The sequence below is a fragment of the Parasteatoda tepidariorum genome, chromosome 2 (assembly GCF_982258835.1).
Source record: "Parasteatoda tepidariorum strain Cologne lab strain chromosome 2, Ptep-v5.0, whole genome shotgun sequence".
Lineage (NCBI taxonomy): Eukaryota > Metazoa > Arthropoda > Arachnida > Araneae > Theridiidae > Parasteatoda > Parasteatoda tepidariorum.
Genome location: NC_141756.1, coordinates 79,821,945 through 79,842,640, shown reverse-complemented (window position 1 = coordinate 79,842,640; position 20,696 = coordinate 79,821,945). Strand labels below are relative to the sequence as shown.

Sequence of the window (20,696 nt, the reverse complement as noted above, 5' to 3'; positions counted from 1 at the left end):
CATTCCCTGTATCGGGTACGCTGATGACGGTGTTATTGTTGTCAGAGGCAAACATGGAAAAACTGTCTCTGATATCATGAATAATGCACTCCTTGAAGTAGCTAGATGGTGTTTAAAATCAGGCTTATCTGTCAATCCAAGATAAGTTATGTAGCCTTCACACGGAAAAGGCAACTTGATCTAGGTAATGTATACTACCTGGACCATAAACTGGAACTCACGGAGAAAGTCAAGTTTCTCGGGGTTTATTTTGACCCCAAACTAAATTGGGGTCTTCAACTTGAATACTGTACCAACAGGGCCAGGAAAATTTTCTGGTCTTGTAGAAACGCTATTGGTAGAACATGGGGACTGTCCCCCAAAATAGTCTACTGGATATACTCAATGATTATTAGTCCTATCATCACTTATGGCGCAATCGTCTGGTGGTCAAGGACTAGATTGAGCTCCGCAAGGTCTAATCTTAACAGACTACAAAGAATGGTCTGTGTAGCCCTGTCAGGCTGTCTCAGGACCACTCCTACAGCTGCTCTAGAGAGCTTACTTGGGCTTCTTCCATTGAACTTACGCATTGAAGTTGAAGCTCAGACAGGCGTAAAGCGTCTTATGTACCTTGGCCTGTGGAAAGAGAATTCCAAACACTTGTCATGGGGACATCTTGTTTCACAAGTGATGGATTTATTCTCTTTTATTATGCCTAGTGATTATACAAGGTCCGGCTATTAATTTCCAGGACTCATAGAATAACTCAGAAGAAAATAAAATTAAACGCATAGCCATTTAATATTATTCGAAGTAATCCCCATCAGCCGTAATGCACGTCTGTGCTTGGCTGTACAAATTTCGAAAAGAAGTTTTAAAGTGCTCTTTCGGAATGCTCTTTAATAGTGACGTTACAGTCTTCTTGATGGCTTCGACATCTTGAAATCTTGTCCCCTTCAGCGAATTTTTCAGCTTAGGAAACAGTCTGCGGGTGCTAGGTCTGGAGAGTATGGTGGATGCTGCATCTTAACGATACCATGCTGGGTTAAGAATAGCCTCACAGGCAGCGCAATGTGTGGAAGCGAACTTTTTCAATTGCTTCGGGCGTGCGTAACGACTGCGGCCAACCTGTGTGTGGATCATCTTCCACGCTTTCGCGAAGTCCCGAAAGCTTTTAAACCATTCAAAAGTTCTTGAGCGACATAATGCTTCCTTGCCGTAAACTTGTTTTAACAATTTGTAGGTTTCCGCAGCTGTCTTGCCCAATTTGAAGCAACATTTAATGTTTATTCTTGCTCCATTTTCACTTCGACAACAGGAATTTAAGAGCTACGCTTTAATGCGCCTTTCCACGAGAACCACTTACTTCAGTATGGTGCCGATTGCACTGCACATGCGCAAGAAAGCACTCTTCAATATGCAATCATTAGCGCCATCTTCCGGCTTTTCGTTCTCCTACAGTTACGTCAGTCCTGGAAATTAATAGCCGGATCTTGTATGTCACTAAGATACGCTTTTTACAAGCCCTTCAAGATCCATTTTCCTACTAGAGATGAATGGTTTAATTCTCCTCGGTGACTTAAAGGCAAATGCCTGATATGGTACACTGATGGTTCAAAGATTGGTGCCAAATCAGGAGCAGGAATTTATTGCTCCAATGATGGTACCAAACTTCACTTTCCCCTGGGAAATTATGCCACCGTTTTTCAGGCTGAGGTCTATGCCATTATCTTGTGCTGCAAGTTATGCCTAGACAAAGGATATCAAAATACGACTATCCGCATCTGTTCTGACAGTCAGGCTGCTCTCCTATCACTGTCAAGGTGTAAATTCACCTCTTTGTTAGTGTGGGAATGCTTCTCGGTCCTCTGTGACCTGTCCGCTCATAACAAGGTATCCCTGCATTGGGTACCAGGACATATGGGTATCGGTGGAAATGAGCTAGCTGACGAAGCAGCACGGGCTGGCTCTAATGCAATTTTCTGGGGCCCTGAACCTGCGCTGGGAATTTCTCCCTCCTCATTTAGGGCAACCATATTCAAGCTCTACGGCAAGATCGCCCATGAGCAGTGGCGCGCTGCTGACGGTCAGAGACAAGCTAAGGAGCTGAATCGAGACTGTCCTAGTGTACGTCAAAAGGAGCTCTTAAAGCTTAATAGAAACAGTATAAGGAAGATCATAGGTCTTCTTACTGGTCACTGTATCCTCAGGAGACACCTAAACATTATGGGAATAGAACCCAATTCTCTTTGTCGGGGATGTCATCTAGAAGAAGAGACATCACGACACATACTCTGTGATTGTGAGGTCTATTCTGCTCAAAGATTTGAGCATTTAGGGCAGCATATCGTCAATGCCCGGGAACTGCAAGATGTTCCTGTAAGGTGCTTGCTGAATTTTATTTCAGCCATAGGGCTTTCATGCTAATCATGATTTTAGGGTTTGGGTACAATAGACCTCTGGTCGATGTGCCCTGCTTGTCAGAGCTGCCCAACCTCTAAGTCTATTTCTCTTCCAAACTTAATTTGAAATAATGACTTTTTTCATTGGAACTTGTCAAACAATATTTAAATTAGCAATATTTTTGAAAGTTTTTTTATATGAAATATACAATTACATCACAAAACAAGAAAGACAAAAAAATACCACTTTAAAAAATCTTTATTAATAATTTTTTTCATATTAATCTTATCAAATTTACAATCTAATTATTTTCAATAAAATGCATTTAAGTTCTGGATTTTCGAATTAGAACTTCATTAGAAGCTGATAATTTTAAATAATTTTTTAAACAATAAAAGCAGAAAAAATTTTCTTTTTCAACTAGTGCAAACATAACACTAGATCCCTTAAAAATTATGTGACAACGAGGTGGCAATTTTTTTTAATTATGCGGATAACCTATAAAACAACTAAATCAGAAGGGGGGGGGGATTCATTTGAAATAAAAATGTACACTTCTCATTTGCCTAGCTTAATATTTCATAAGTTGCTTAGTCAAGGATAAGTTGCCACAAGAAGTTCCAAGAATTGAAAAAGAGAAAAAAAATTGGAAGGGAAAAAATTTTAAAGGCAAATCCACAATAATTGAAACTACACATGCAGGGATGTCAACCATAGAGCTGTAATAGAGATAGAGCAAACATGTTGTTACATTTTCTTTTCTCCCTTCATCTCAAACATCAAAGTCTCCGTTGTCACACATTCCCCTTATTTTTGGTGGAGAAAAATTTCAAGTGACAGTCCTCTCTGGTGGATTCATGTTTTGTACTTATAATGGCAACAGTGGAAAGTAAAAAGCTTAACATGTTGAATGCCACACTAATTTAATATGGCTTGCCCGTCTGGTCAAAATGATTTTTGTGTGTTCTATATTGCATTAGTTTCTTCAAACCATTTTAGTAACGATAATAATAAAAAAAATTAAAAGCATTAAAAATTTACTCAAATTACGTTTTTCTAATAATCTTGGCTTCGCCAGTCACCAATAACCCCCGTTGCGCTATGAACAAACTCAGTGTCAGTCACCAGTGAGCCCCATGGCATTCAACGCGTTAAAGAGGGTTTAGATTAACAGAACAGTTAAGTGAATAAGATAATTTTTTGACAAGAATTTTCTGTAATAAAAATTATTTAATAATACCTATTTTTCAACATTCATAAATTGTACAAATTGTTTGCATTCATAAAAAATTAAAAGAATTTTAATTTTTGAATGGTTTTAAAAAAGTACCTAGTAATAACCAGTAATGGGTACACATTAAGTTTTAATAATAGTTTAAAATGCTTGAAGTACTTTACACTAGCAAAATAAAGGTCCATATTTATAATTGAAGTTAATGATGAATGAAGTTAATGAAATTATAAATGAAGCTAAAAATCATCAATCACTCAATCAGTTCAGTAAATTTTATTTTAAATAAATTAATAGTTAGTGGTTAAAGAAATATAAAATAGATAGTTTTGAAGTCAATAATCAAAGAAATAATTTTTATTTGCTTCCAAACAATTTGAAACAAAATTACAAAAAAATAAGTCAAAATAAGAGCTCTACACGAATCAAATAATTTAACAAAAAAATAAGAAGTCATTAATAAAATCAGCAACTCTGATTCCTTTATAGATATCAAAAAAATTATTAAAAGTTATGAAAAACTTGTCCTCTTTTACTGTAAAATATTTTGATAAATTTTTTTTTTAATAATTTAGTTTAGAATGGAACTTAAAATAATATATATACATGGAAAACATCACATAATTTGATAACAGGAATGTAAACAGTATCCGCTTCGATTTTATAACATTTGACATAGTTAGAATAAACAATGCATAAATGCCAACTATAGCATATATAGTTTTACACTTCATACAGCAGTTAATAATAACACATCATATAATATTCAACAAATCAATATCCCATTCCACAATGTTTTGTTTTTCCCCCATAGTTTAATCTCGTTAAAAAATAATACCATAGTAAGATTACAGTGAAAGTGTATGTTTGTACAAAATTCTTATCATCATCAGACAACTAAAATAAAGAAAATAAATATTAAAGAGAATAATAACTAACATAGAGAGAAAAAAATGCAATGATGATAAACCAGAATGTTAGTATAAATCTGTAAAGATGACGTTTGATGTAACAAGACAGACACTTATTTAAACACAAAAATGAAATTTATAATGTGAGTATACAAATATTATAATAATGAACAGCATTACTTGTTTAATTTTTTTAAAATAAACAATAATATGCATTCATTTTTTGGTAAATATTCAATACATTTATGCAATATTTGAGCGAAAATTAAATTAAGTATTAACATTAATGTCAAAACTGGAAAGTAACAAATACCAAATAAAAGATTTTTGCCAATTTACCTCTCTCTAACTAAATTTCCTCAGAACTTAAGAATTAACACAGAAAAAATATTGTCCATACTGCTCACAACGTCTGTTTTAAAACTTTAATGAAAAATAAACTAAAAATGTCTAACTTAAAAACTAATCCCACATAAGGTAAAAAAAAAAAAAATTAAAAACTAAAATTTTTAAAAATAAAAAATTTGATTAATAAATTCGTTATTTTTATTAATATATTCGTTATTAAATTTAAGTTTTATGGGAGGGGGTGAAACATCACAAGATAAATTTCTAAGGAAACTACTTGACGTCATAATATGCTGCACAATAAGTTGTTTTATTACTACTGTCACTAAACAGACCACCTCCTTTTATTTACTCAAGATGTCCATCTGACTGCAAGTAAGTGATCACGGTCTCTTTCATCAGGTGTCTTTTTTTCTAGAAAACAGCATGGGAGTAAAACTAACCTCTGGACAAGAGGAATGGTCATTTTCTAAAAGATGAATGGGCTTTCATTGTTGTTGGTGTAACAGATAAGACACCCTATTCAAAATTCTAGAAAGAATGTCTTTCCAGAAACAGCAAAAATGAAAAGGTCACAGGGGGAAGCAAATTCAATAGGATCTAGCAACATACATTTCCTTTTATCTGTAACAAGGGTTGCTTATTTGCTGATTTTTAATTTAAAACATTTTTTTTTTAAAAAGAAAAAATATTTAAAGGATTAAAAAATTAAAATGTTAGCCTAAAATTTCGGCGCATAAACGAAGGATGTTTATCATTGTTTTCCTATCTAATGTACTGGGACCTATAAAAATGGTCTTATAAATGAAAAAGGTGCATAAAAGAGGTGGTGTATAAGGGAGAGGTCACTGTATATATATATATATATATATATATATATATATATATATATATATATATATATATATATATATATATATATATATATATATACATATATATATATACATATATATATATATATATATAAAAAATTTGTTTTTTCAAGTTTTGTAAATTTTTAATTATTTCCATATTTTTATACTTTTTATTTTAAAATTCTTTTTTTTTTTTGTGTTTGTTTCTTGTTTTCTTATATATATATATAAATAACTTCCTAAGTAAAAATGTAAAAACTGAACTTGGTTAATAACTTTTGATATCAAACATAATGATATTCATGATTATAGCTCCTTCTTTGCATGTGATACTATAAATCTTCTGAATTTTAAAATTAACTGGAAAAACATACATAAAAACCTTATGATAAATAAAGATTTGGTTTTAATGAGTTTTAAGAAATATTTGAAAGAATCTTACCTCATACAACCTATTAAACCAGCAGGCATAAATTTACCAGAATAGTAAAATCGATAAGTCATAATAACTCCCAAAGTAAATGTGGCAACTAAAATAATTCAATAGTTATAACCCATTTTGTCCAACATAAATTTTCTGTAATATTTTATAAATATTACATTCATATTCATTCTTTGTAATAAATTTTAACTAACACATAAAATACACATTATTCATAGTTTTAAAACATATGAATCGCAAAATGGAACATGCTTTACAATGAAAATAAATCGCTATATATTTTGAAACTGTTCACTTTTCTCTAATACATTACATATACCTACATTTTTGGAGCATGCAATTCTTAACTTTTTCAAATCAATTACGAAGAACTTCTTAGCTAAATAACATCACTAAAAATAAGATCAAAAGATGTACTAAACTAAGTACATCTTAAACAATTATTCTAAAGTTATCATTCAACATTTTCTTTAATTTAAAAATCCCTGACATTCTTATTCCCTCCTCTATTCTAGGAATTCAGAAATTAAGGAAATATCACTGAAAAACCATATTTCAACTCTCACTTAACAATATTTTAGTCATTGTTTATTTTTCTGAATAACTTACATAAGAAATGAAAAGAATTTAACTTTAAGAACTAGAACTTTCAAAAGGTAAAGGAATGATCCTTACAACAACATTTTTCAGTTATTAAGATCTTTTTATTTAAAAAATTAGGTTTAATTTATAACATAAATGCCTTTACAGAAGTTATTTTTTATTGAATTTTTTAATTTATTGAAATATTTTATTCAACTTACAAATAATCTGCATTGGAAAACTCAAAAAAATGCAATCCACATTGAATGCAAAAGTTGCATTGTTTCCATTCCATTATAATGTAAACCTTGATTTTCTTTTTTGAGCTATGCAATATTGTATAAGATTCTTGAACGGTTAAAATAAAAGAAAATGATTATGTGTTAATTGTTAATCAAGCTCTAAAGAAATAAAGATGATTAATACAATTGCATTTATCTTCTTACTTAATTAATGACAAAGTGTAACAAAGAAAAAATACTTTCAGGCTTAAATTGAAGAATTTTATATTTATCAAATCCTTAGCTGCATGCTGCATGTATTTTTCATTTTAAAGTGAGAAGAACAACTAGGTTAACAGCTGAATTTTGATTCAATAAAATTTTGCAAGTAATTAGATTTTACAATAAATGTATAAAATTAAATACATATTCATGTTTTTAAATACTACTTACTAATTGATACAAGAAAATTCTTTCCATCTAAGGAAGTTTGATATGCACCATAACCTAAAACACTACCAAAACCTAATCCAGCAAGGAGAGAACTTGTGCTACCTATGTAAATAATCAGAGAGTGTAATAAGAATCGTAAATTAATTTAATAATAATTAAATAATAATAATTGTTACATTTAAGTTAAGCAAAACTTTGGGGTGTACAGAAATGTTAATTTCCGTTTAGATTACACTGTTTTATTGATAAATACCAACACATTTAATTAAAATCTTTGAAAGAAAATTAATTAATGAAATATATTGTGACACAAGCTATTATTTTTAACATAAGTCTGAGCAGATGAGCAAAAAGTAAAAAAAGAATAGTAATAAGAAATGCTAACAATATTCTATCATATCAAGTCTAAATAATTATAATAGTCACATAATTATTAAATATGTGTTAAAAATTAACTATAACACATGCAAAAAAAACTATACAGTATAATATATATATAAGTTAAATTCATATAAACTAACTTAATGCTGTTGTTAACAGAAGACCAGTTGTAATAAAAAGTAAATTAGACAGAGACTAAAGAGTACCTCTTAATTATAAAGACATTATATCAAAAATAATTTATGCAAAACACAGATTACCAGCTTTGATGTATCCTAATATACCACCTCCGGCAACGGCTAGGGCATAACAAACAGTTACAACATCTAATCCCATCTTTCTTCCTTTCTATAAATTAAATACTACAAATATAACTTAAACTGAATTAAAGATTTAAAAATAAACAGAAAGTGGTGACATTTACTTAAAAAAAATTACACATCAAAACTGATATTATAAAGCAGATAATTACTTTCTTGGATTTATTTTTATCAAATAATTATCAACTTCGCAGTAACTTCCATAAGATTACGTTTTTGTGTTAATATATAACTTCCTTTTATCCAACTTACAGCTTACTTTGAGAAATATTTTCGCATTCCATATTTTTATTATAATTACCAAATTTATTGAATTTGAAATAATTTTTCTCATTCAATATGTGATTTTTTTCAAGTTTCAAATCTAATCAAAAAATCCTAAAACAGTTAAAAATCGTACGGCAAAATTTTCTCTCAAAAAGTGGCAGTTTTCAAAAATCAACACAACAACAACAGCAGGGGCCGCATTTAGAATTCAATTGATTTTTTTTTTTATTAAAATAAAAAAATATATATCTATAGCAATAAAATAATGATTTACTCTTGACTGTTTTTATTTTATTAGGAATTTCATATTATAAAGCAAATGTGCCAAAAGTAACTTTAAATTGAACTTAGTAAGTCTAATTTAAATCCAACTATGAGTTCCTCGTACAAAATACTATTTCTTTAATTAATGAAAATTTTAAATACTTATTTTAGGTAATATGCCACATTCTGCTTTTTAAGTATGGCGAATCATTACGACATACCCTCTTGGTAAGAGATTTGTTATTCATTATAAACTTAACCTTTACTACCTATCTATTTTACAAAATAGATTTTTAAAGTGATAATTGTTTAGATTTTAATATTTTGTTGCAAACTGAGTTGAACATCCATTATTTTCAAGTGCAAACCAGCATTAAATAGTTTATTTTTAGTTATTAATAGCATGTTCTGGTGCCTAGTATTTATTCACTTTTCAAATATTTCATAGCTTTCTCTTTCTGTATTTGCTATTATAGTGAAACCTCCAGGAAATACCACCTCTAAGTAGCGACCTCCTCTATTTATAACCACTTTTGGGGGTCACAGAATTTTTTTTCTATAAACTTTGTGTTGAAGGCAACATTTAGGAGAGACCATCGAAACCTCTCTTAGCAATTGGGCAAACCTCTCCACTAAATGACGAAAAGGTCAATTTAGGAAACACAAAAAAATCTGAAAAGAAAAATAGTAACAAAACAAATAAATAGATTAATATATATTCAAAATGTTTGTGAGTGACTCTTATTTAATCATCTCTGTGGCAGAATAATCGGCAAGTCTTGAAAACTTCCGGGCAGTGGCCCGTGAGAAACTAAAAAAAAACATCACAGAAAGGGACCAACTCGAAAGGTATAACTCGTAGCCACCCCTGGGCAAACAACTACATGTTTTTTGTTTTTTTTTAAATTTGCAAGTTTAAAATCTATTTAGCATCTTGGCGATTGTAGTTGGCACAACAGATCACGATATGGAAATATCCCCCTACAACTTTATGCTGTTGTCAGAGTGCACTAAGGACGATGCTGACAATGATTTATTTCTTAGAGTTGAAAGTTAAATTCGAAAAAAAAAAAGTTTTTCTAGAAAAAAAAATAAGCATCTCAAACCAACAAACCTCTTCTCATCTATTAAAGATAACTAATTTTTATGATATAAAAATGAATGCAAACTTAAGCAAAAAATACAATTGTTTATTTGTTTTTACACATAATTATATCTATAGGGATCATTTTTATTGACGCAAAATTTTATTCATATACAGTAAGGAACCGATTATCCGGGACCATCGCTATTCCGGATAACTGATTTTTCCGGCTTTCTGAATTGCTACAAAAAGCCTTTTTTTTTTTTTATTGTTAAACCCAACTGAAAAAAAAAATATTGGGAAATAATCTTAAAAAGAAGAAAAAACGATGAAGTAATACACTAATGATTATTTCCAAAATGATGGTAAGGTAAACATCTTTCAAAAAAGAAAGAAAAATCCTAAAATCTTATAAGGAAAAAAAAAATTGCGGGATAATTTATTGATTTTCGTTCCGGTTTTTTGGTTTTCCGGTTTTCTGATTTCCGGATAACGGGTCCTGTACTGTATCTGGTTTTAATCACAACAACACAAGTGACTTTTCTGCACTGAAGTTAAAATCTAAAATCGCTTGCGAAAAATCATGTCCCTTCGCTAATAATTTGAAATCAGTGGAGGTAACTTTAGAACGACCAACCTCCATTAACGACCATTTTATAGTGGAACAGAGAGTGGTTGCTACCGAGAGGTTTCACTGAAAAACTGATTATTTAAAATTGTTTATTTAATACTAATCTTGAAAAGAAGGTACATTTAGAGTATGTTTTTATTTTGCATTTTTCATTAGTGTATAGAAAAAAATTAAGTTTTATCTCTGATTCAAAAGACCCGCAACCAAGTTAATAATTTAAAATGTTAAGTCTTAATATTTTACTTTTTTCTTGTTGATAGTTAGTTAATTTTTTTTAGTTTTGATTAAATACTTAAAACAAATTGAAATTTATTTGTACGATACCTTTAATACTGAGCATGTTTGTTAGGAACTTATAATATAAAAGTGTCAGTATCTAATATTTTGATCTAAGTTTATAAATATTTATGAGTGTAAAGATAGGAAACTATAAAGTCTGTTAACTTATTTATAAGTCATGAAATAAAGAGTATGGGTGTTGTCTGTTATTGAACTTTAAAAACAATGTTACTTTTCAATATAACATTTGATATTTGCGTAGGTAACGCCTTTATATTTTCTGATAACACCTTTATATTTTTAGATCAAGGTATGTCAATTAATGGTGTAACAATCATATCTCATTGAGTGAAAAATTCAACAAATTATATATTATAATAATTTTCTTTTTTTTTTCATTTAATTTCAACAACAATTTTGTTAAATTTTCGAAGCAAAATTTTCTTTTATTAATTTAATAATATTTATATTAAGCATAACTTTTTGTAATCCGCATGCTAGTTACTAATTGGATTTTAAAAATATAGTTCTATTATTAAAACATTATGTTATAAATTGCTTTGGTAATGGAAAGTTAACCTGTAAATTGCCAAATTTTACTATACTTATATTTTCTTATTTTAAAGAATTCTGTTCAAACTTCTCAAATTATTTTGTATCTACTGTTATTTAGTATTAGTTTCCTAAGCAAAAAATTTGAGGAAAAGATTAAATCAAAGATACTGTTGTGTTCTTTATTTAAACGGTATTTTATGGACAAAATATGTAATTCTTGAAAAAAAGATTATGAAGTTTAAATTTTCATTCACCTCTCCTTTCTTTTTCATACTGGCTATTAATTAATTAATTAACAAAGACAAAAATTATTTTTAAGAGAGAAGCAGTGTTCAAAAATTATGTGAATAACTTTAATTATTCCTTTAAGGAGAATGAGCATTAAACTCAACCTATTAATAATATCAGAGATCTAAGATGAGATCAGAACTGCTTAATCTTTAATTATGACTGCATTTAAGATGTGATGAAAATATTTTTATTTTAGGGCTGGAAAACCACCAGTTGGTCTTCACCTTGATGTTTTAAAAATTGATAAGCTGATTCAGGTAAATGTTTGTTTATTACTTGAGCCTGTATTTGTTCTTTGATTTATACTGGTTCAAAAGACATTTTCTTAGGTTTGTAGAAAATTAACTGAAACCTGTGTACTTAATTGTTTTTAAGAAAAATTATTATTGTTGGTTCTTTGTGCAAATATGATAAAAATAAGAAATATTTGTTTGTTTTAATTTTAGAAATTGATGATTGATGAGAAAAAGTGCTATTTGTTTGGTCGCAATCCTGAGCTAAATGATTTTTGTATTGATCATGCCTCTTGTTCAAGGGTACATGCAGCTCTAGTTTACCATAAGCATCTGAACCGTACCTTTTTAGTAGATCTTGGAAGTAGTAAGTTTGACTCTTTAGTAAGTGTTATTGCCTTCTTTTTTTTCTATTCAGAGATAAGCATGCCAAAGCTGTCCTTCTGTACTTGTTAAAAGAACTAGCTTTGGCATCTGTACTACTAATTTACAATTTGGAGACGAAAGTGCCTTATATCCTCAAAATTAATTTATTTATCCGAGAAAGAATTTTTTTCTTATTTTTGGTATATGCTTTTTTTTTTTTTTTCGAATCTAATGAAATTTATTTAAAAAATTATTAGGGTGACCCGGGGTAATTCACGATCACTCTGTTTCTGAGGTAAATAATGATCACCTAAGTTTTATTTTAAAAAAAACTTTTTTTTTTTAAATTAGAGACAATTTTTTTTTTAAAATACTACTACATTAAACTATGAAAAATACCAAAAAAAATAATAATAAATAAAAAAAAAGATTAAATTGGGGTGGTTATTTACAAATCATGTAAATAATTCAAAAATTCTCCTCAATAGTAAGATCAGAAACTAAAATCTACAAAGTTTCAGTGATAAAATAAAAAATAATTTCTTTTTAATTTCAAAGAAGTAGCTGCGTGACATCAAAATTCTACAAATTCCAGGGAACACAAAGACTAAAAAATTATTAATACTTCATAAGCATGTAACCCAATACGGAGGAAAACTTAACATAAAGCAAAGAACTATTTTATAAAACTGCTTGTAATTTTAGGTGTTATGATTGTCCTAACGTTACAAATTTAAAGTGGTTTAAGGTACTAATATAAGGTGAAACAGATGTTTCTTTAATGTTTCCTCATCCATGTGTGTTCTTTAGACTTTTAAGTAAATAAAGTCCCCAGAGGTAGTTTAATACAAAAATTATATATATATATATTTAGAATAATGCAAAAATTTACAAATATATAATTAAAAGCATTGCAAAATAAGAATATTTTATTCCTATTTAAATCTAAATTCTCTAATATAGATACATCTTTTGGAAATGTTAAGCAAAACAAAAAAATCTGCTTTAATAAATTAAGTCAATAAATAGCAATTTTGTTTATTTTTTTTATAAAATTTGCTTGTTGATTTACATTTTAAGAATATCACACCCCATGCAAAATAAGGTTAAAACTCAAGGAGACCTCATTTTACAGTTTAAAGTTTTGTTACTTTGTGAAATTAAAATTCATATAATTTAGTCTTAGAAAGAATAATTATTGGAATATGTACCTTCATTAGTTTAGACAAAAATTGCCTTTTCTGAGATTTAAATTGGTGCACCAAATTTATAAACTGATTGCATTTCCAGTTGGTATGTAAATAAAATTTTGTGTAAATTAGGGTACAATTTTATGATGAATTTTATTTTGTTCTTCAACTGAGATATTTGTATAGAATCTATTGCTTCTATCATCTGTTGCATTGTTACCAAGATTTTTACGTTTTGCTGTAACATTTTAATTTTACTCATTTTTAACTATTTTGTGCTAAAGAGAAAAAACATTTGACATGAATTACTGAAATGAATGGTTATCTCCATATGTAATATTATATCCATATTATTATATATTCATATTATATGTATTCATACCTGCCAAGTCTCCTGTCTTTTAACAAGGACTCCTGTAGTTTACGATTATCTCCTGTAAACCTGTATATTCTTGAATTTTTCCGTATTTGTTGAAGAAATATTTTTTAAAAATATTTTGCCAATAAAATATCCGATGAGGGCAAAAATACTTCTTATTGATCAACAGATAGTGCTATTGCCAGTGCTGTAGTATGTTGAGTGTTTATACTAGTTTAAGTAATTAAAAATAATTGTTTAAAAAATCTTCTTTAGATTAGGATTTATATGCATATTTTTTACTTCGCTAAATGTAAATGCTTATATTATTTCCAATTTTGAATTTCTCTTTTTGACTTACATGATTATGCTCTGTTATTTTATTTCTCCAATGTTGGCAAGTATGTATATTTCTCATATTAATATTTTTAAATGTTATTTATTTTGGAAGTTGAACAGTTTTAATGCTTTATGCATTTTGGAACATATAAATTGAAACTAGCAAATTTTCAAAGATTAACTAATGTAGCTCTATCCTTAAAATCAGTCACTTTTTATACTAATTTCGTGTGAAAATTAGAAAAAGTTATCTTCAAATCAGGAGATGAGTGACTTCGATGCTAACAGGGGTCTGTCTAGCTTTTTCTGAAAGGTACCTATTTTGTGAAAAGTTTGACATAATTTGTGAAAAATTAAAAATTATATTAAAAAGTCAACACAAAAACATGGTAAAAATATAGATTTATCGTTTCTTAAGGGATACAAAAATAAAATTTTAAGAAAGAGTATTTTGTGAAACTACCATTTTTCCTAAAGTTGAACTTGCAAAACTACTGTTTTACCTAAAATTGAATTTGTGAAGGTACCGCTAAACATTAGTGAATTCGGCCTGGACAGACCCCTGGCTAATTAGCTTAAAAATCACAAAAGTTCAAATTGCTTAAAGTTTTTAAAATTAGACTTGTTGTTAGTCTTATATTTAAAAAATATATTTACTAGTTATATATTTTAAAATAAACAACTTTTGAATAAAAACATAGAGACATGCCTTTTAAAGATATAGATTTTTAATCCTATTTAATACCTATAATGTGGATAAAACAATAACCAAAATTTCAATATCTGTATATTCATATATGTCCATGGACAATATTATAATTTACTATAAGGCATAAGAACAGAAAATATCATTTTTTATTTTTATGCTGTTGTAGCATGTATATTAATTTAACTATAAAGTAGAATATGAGGTAACTTATATTATAATAACAATTCAAATGGAACTGCTGATGACATCTAACCTTAGATAAAACTGCCATGTTAATTAAATATGCCACGTCGTGAACCTTACATATTTAAGTTTTGTAATTGTGCAATTACCTTGAAATTGCATTGCTTGTGTGATTTTTGTTATTAATTATCTACTTTAATTATGTTACTGATTTTCTTCTATGTAATGAGGTAACTTTTGTATTTTTTTTAAGAAAAAAAATGATAATTTGCTCTCATAGTCTTAGTACTATTTACAAGAAGTTTTCAATCTATTCTTATTTGCTTTTTACTAAATTTATAAAATTGCCAAACTATAACTAATGTTAACTAATTTCACATTATTGATCCCAAACAAAATTGAACTAACAACATATTATTATTAAATTTTATACTCTAATACTGCTCATATCTTTATATATATATATATATATTCTCATCCTCAATTCTCTCACTAAGTGATGATGAGAATTTCATCCTTGATGCAACCTCTTTTTTTTTTCCATTGATTTCTCTCTAAATTAGGCATTCTTTAAAAATTACTTATTAAAAAAAAAGTTTTGTGATATTATCATTTATTTTATCATTAATATATATTTATAGCTCATGGTACTTATATTGGAAGCATTAGACTGGAAGCTAATAAACCGACACAACTTCCTGTCGATAGTAAATTTCACTTTGGTGCTTCAACAAGAATCTACATTTTAAGGGAGAGACCTCAGAAAGCTGGTCGTTCTACATCGGAGGATTTAGAGAAAAAGTCAGAAGAATTAGAAGGTGGTCTTTTAGGCTTACCAGAGACAGAAACTGAGCTTGATGTAAGTTTCTTTTTTCTTATTTATTGAATTTTACATCATTGCTACAATATTAATTTATGGTTTTTATGATCAAGACTAAAATTCCTCCTTTCAAGTGCTGTCCAATATTTAAAGCCCTTACACAAATGGTTCTGGAATTATACAAGAGACATACATGCACAAATTCTTCCTTTTATTTTACAACATTGCTACAATATTAATTTACGGTTTTTATGATCAAGACTAAAATACCTCCTTTCAAGTGCTGTCCAATATTTAAAGCCCTTACACAAATTGTTCTGGAATTATACAAGAGACATACATGCACAAATTCTTCCTTTTAATATTGTAGAAAATAATTTATTTTTTTTTTAAAAATTTATCCTAAAAAGCTTCATTTTAGATTGTACACTTAAACAAGTTTCTCTTTAGAAAAGTTGCTATTTACGCTGGCAAATAAGTTTCTAGGACAGAAGCTAATATTTCAAAAAATTGATAAAATAAGCAATATTCAAACTAAAGTTTAACATTTTAAACTAATATTTTTAGTGTACATGTTTTTTTGTTTTTACATTCATTAAAAATCACTGACTATTTATTTTTTAATATTTATTACATTCAATATGTAAGCAAAGAGGTCCTAAATATTTTAATCAGACCTTCTTATTTATAATCTAGTTCACTTTCAGCCAAATATTTTATGGGGCTACTTTTTAAACTTCTAACTCTTTACTGATTTTAAGTAAGTGAAAATTTCACTTTATGTTTCTCCATTCATACTTTATTTTGCAATTGGATGTTATCATGTATTTGATTATTTATCAATATGAAATACATCATTTCTATAATATAAAATACTTAAATTTTATATTTTTTCTCCTTCTAGAATCTTACAGAGTTCAATACTGCACATAATAGAAGAATAACCATGTTAGGCATTACAGATGAAGAAATGAAGCATCCCAATCGAAAGCGCAGCCGAAACACTGTCAGGTTTAGTTACGAAGAAGAAATTATTAACCCAGGTAATATCAACAGAATTTTTCCATATATATTTTTCCTAAATTATATTTATATTAGGTATTGTTATTCTAACTGATATTTTTATTACAGAGGATATCGACCCAACTGTGGGACGTTTTAGGAACTTAGTGCAGTCAGCTATCATCCCTAATAAAGTAAGTTTTTTTTAATTGGTTTTTTATAGACTATTTATTAATTATTAGGTAATTTTCTTATAGAAGTGTTGTTAAATCATAACAGTAATGGTATGTTATGTTGTTAAATTTTGAAATTCCAAAAAATTGCATTTATATACAAATTAAAGAAAGAAAATAAAACTTTTAATATATTTTGTTTGATAAAATTTTAGTCCATAGAAACAATTATTATAACATAATTAGATTGAAGTTGAATGGTTCATAAGTATGTCTGTAATATTTCCATTTCCAATTTTTTTTTTATGTTAATTTTTTTTACACTATGAAATATGTGTAATGAAAGTTTAAAAATAAAAAAAAATCAGGATATTCTTTTCAGCTAAAATATAAAGTTTCAAGCTCTAGATTTATGTGATGAAATTTATAAGTAAATTGAAAGTCCTAAAGTAATGAAATTTAAGTTTATTTATTTTCCAGATAATCTTTTAAAGAAAAGAAAAATAATTATCCAATGCTCAAAATGTTTATTAGCTTTCTTTGAAAAATATTTTTCAGATTTCTTTAACATTTTAAAAATTTTTGAGCATATCAAAAATTTTAAATATACTATTATCTTTTTCATCAAGTTAAAATTTAATTTTTGACCATCGTTGTTTTTTCAAAAATTACGAAAAATTCTGACAAATAATAAATTTTTGGCAAATAATAATAATTTCAATTGGCTTGGCGAGACAATACCTCCAGAAGTTTTGTAAAAAAAAATACATTTTATAATTATTTATTAATTACAAAAAGTAATTAATCAACAATACAATAAAGTAATTAATAAACTGCTTGTTTCATGCTTGTTAGTAAAACTACTTTTTTGTTAAAAAAAAGTATGTGCTGATTAAATGTGTACAGATGTGTTTTTAAAAAATATTTGTTAGATTTATTGATTACAATTTTTGAGACCGCTACGATTTTTGACACATTTGATGCGCAAATATTTTTATTTGGCAACTTGGCTATGAAAGCAACAGAAAATTTAAAATTTTGCAAGCATTTTTTCATTATAAAATGATTGCCATTTTTTATTCTAAGAATTATAGTTTCCAGTGATCAAAATGCAAAATATATGTGTCTTTCATTTGATAAATTGCTCTAAGGTAGTATCATATGTTAATGGTAATATGATAGATATAAAATAGCAAAAAACTTCAATAGACTAAATTAAATTAACTGTTAGGTTCTTGTTCGTGGGAACAAAAGTTGAAATCCTGCTGGCCGAAAAATCCTGCTGGCCGAAAAATCCTGTCCGGGTGACTAATGCACATTAAATATGTTGGGGTCACAAAGTCCCATAACTAATCAATGCCTCTGTACTGATTTGGAGATTGATCATTCTCTGGTTCGGGTCAAAATTATGATCTGTGGATGGAGTGTGATTGGGTCCTCCCTGTAAAATGAGATGTGACCTGTGTGTAGCTGAAGCGTATTCTTGACCATAGATGGGGCCATGGGGGGTGGGGAAGAAATGCACCCTCTGCCTTGTCCTAAGCCTGCTCGAAATTTGTTTGATTTAAAGCAAGCTTGCTGGTATTGGCAAAAGTAACAACAATAAATTAACTACAAAGTAACATAAAAGAGTAACACTGTAACATTCTACTTTTCTTTTTGTTTTTTAAATTGCACTTATTATTATGTATTTAAATTTTAGTTTATTTTCTCTTTTTTTCAGAGACAAAGAGAAGAATCTGCAAATTTGTTTGGCACAAGTCTAATATCTCATCCAGCCAAAAGAATGGCACAATCATTACATACTGCCGGAGAGCACCATCGTGCTGATTCACTTTACGGTCCAATCAGTCCTTTGTTTGCACCATCTCTTTCTGTTAAACTTGGATTGCACTTGCCAAATCCAGCACCTGACATTGACTTGGAACCATTAGAAGTGGCTCCCGACTATGCAATGACAGTAGCCAATCCAAACGTTGCCAATGAAACAAACTTATCTCAAGAACCTAAGAAGAAGAAATATGCTAAAGAAGCTTGGCCTGGGAAAAAACCAGTGCCTTCTCTACTGGTGTGAAATGATTGTTTTGCAATAAATTAAAATAGCTGTGAAATGAGGGTATGGCTTACGTGAGTTTGCTTCTAAGTTCAAGACTAAGAAATTGTTGTTTACGAGGGACATTCTAGTAAAACATTGCTTTCTAAACTTTATGTATTAATTGTGATGAAATAATTTATGCATTATCTTTTTTTCTGTAGTACCTCTGCCAATGCAGTATTTTGTCAATTCTTAGAATGCGCCTGGCAAGAAAACCATCTTTGCTACTTAAAAGTTTTCTCCAAAAAATATTTGTTTTCTCTCTCTAACGGAAAGTTAATTGACGATGTAAAGTTATATTTGGAATTTTCTTATCTTGTGCAACTCTTTGTTGCAAGGTAACACCTCTACATTGCCATGGCTTTTTTCTGGTGAAAATTATCTGAAAAACAGCGATACTGCCTTTTTTTAATTTCCTTTCCCTTTTTTAATGTCCTTTTTCCTTAAACAATACTTCTCTCTTCTAAATGGATCTAAAATGCTCGTTTAATTGCAAATTGAATCTTATTTACACAGCTTTCATACTCTAAACATTATAACGGATTCAAAAGTAATAATAAATATTTAGCCTACATGGATGCTAGTCAACTAATTTAATGTGTTTGTAATTTAATTTGTTATATGTTCTAAAATATAAGAAAAAAATTAATATGGATTCAGAAGTCTATTTTCTAGAAAGAGGAACTACATGAAAAAAATAATGATTAAGTTATTTCACTATGATAAATACTGTTTAGCTGACTAAATCATTGTTATATTTGAGCATCCCTCATTGTCAAAAAATTCATCTGAAGAATTTCGTGTAAGAGTTCATTGTAGATTTTAAACAACATTTTATAAAATATATTCTAACAGCAAATAAAAATTCCTTTTCATAATAAAATAATCATCTTGTCCTTTTTTATTTTTTCAAACTGATGACACCTTCCTATAGCCAAGAACATAGCTTATGTTCATTCCTATATATATAAATGGTTTGTAGATACATAAAGCAGTAATAAAAGTCTCATGTTTTGGACACTATAAAATAAAACCATATTTCTTTCCCTTTTAAATTAATGTGATAATAAATGTATATATATATTAACCTGTAAGTGGTTTTTAAAATTTTACAGGGTTGCCACTCCACAGGGAAAACCTGGAAAATACAGGGAATTTAAAAATTCCCTAAAATGAAGGGAATTTTGATTTTTTCTTTACAAACTGGGAATTTAGTTTCTTATTTTTGTCTTTTAAAAAATGGTGACCACTCAAAGTGTAATCGATGGAATGTTTAACCATGATATTTCAGCTATACCAAACTATTTCATTTACTGTAGCATTATTTAAGTATGTTCAGCTGTGTTTCCAAATTAGTTTCAGCAATTAAAACTAATAAATATAGTTAGCCCAACAATAGCTCACACAAGAGCCCAGTAATTGTTGTTCTCTCTTAATATAATGTGCATAATATGGACAGGGAAAATACAGAGAATTTTTTTTCTCTAGATTTGAGTGCCAACCCTGTTTCAGATACATCAATTAGTTTTTTAAATTCAATATTTATTTTTAGCATCAAAGTTAGATTTGCTAGAATAGCAAATTATGGTAAAAAGCACATTGTGTTGATAGAATTGCAATTGATTTTACTCTATTTCTTTTATTTTGAAAAATTGGGCATTTGTGACTGGAACCAAAAAAGGCAAACTGAATCAACTGATGTAATGCTTATAAAATAAAATGAGGA

General features: G+C 28.5%; 2 protein-coding genes across 5 annotated transcripts; one reads left to right on the top strand and one right to left on the bottom strand.

The window, feature by feature from the left end:
- Positions 1–2,625: 2,625 nt before the first annotated feature.
- On the bottom strand, positions 2,626–8,405 carry LOC110282490 (transmembrane protein 14C). Of its 3 annotated transcripts, none has more exons than XM_021146011.4 (5): positions 8,284–8,405; positions 8,072–8,159; positions 7,431–7,532; positions 6,175–6,262; positions 2,626–4,513 (listed from the first exon to the last, which is right to left on the bottom strand). In XM_021146011.4, exons 2-5 carry the CDS (start codon positions 8,145–8,147, stop codon positions 4,465–4,467), a joined length of 315 nt encoding a protein of 104 aa, XP_021001670.1. In that variant the 5' UTR covers positions 8,148–8,159; positions 8,284–8,405; the 3' UTR covers positions 2,626–4,464. The 3 variants fall into 3 exon arrangements, with proteins under 3 accessions (XP_021001670.1, XP_021001671.1, XP_021001672.1); XM_021146012.4 differs by having other exon boundaries at positions 8,072–8,173; positions 8,284–8,348; XM_021146013.4 differs by having other exon boundaries at positions 8,236–8,344.
- On the top strand, positions 8,269–19,853 carry NiPp1 (nuclear inhibitor of protein phosphatase 1). 2 transcript variants are annotated; one of them, XM_043044649.3, is made up of 8 exons: positions 8,269–8,748; positions 8,834–8,890; positions 11,699–11,759; positions 11,949–12,102; positions 15,522–15,739; positions 16,605–16,743; positions 16,832–16,896; positions 18,599–19,853. In XM_043044649.3, the coding sequence occupies exons 2-8, from the start codon at positions 8,862–8,864 to the stop codon at positions 18,947–18,949; spliced, it is 1,017 nt and encodes a 338-aa protein (XP_042900583.1). In that variant the 5' UTR covers positions 8,269–8,748; positions 8,834–8,861; the 3' UTR covers positions 18,950–19,853. The 2 variants fall into 2 exon arrangements, with proteins under 2 accessions (XP_042900583.1, XP_071033834.1); XM_071177733.2 differs by having other exon boundaries at positions 8,573–8,728.
- The last annotated feature ends 843 nt before the right edge of the window (positions 19,854–20,696 follow it).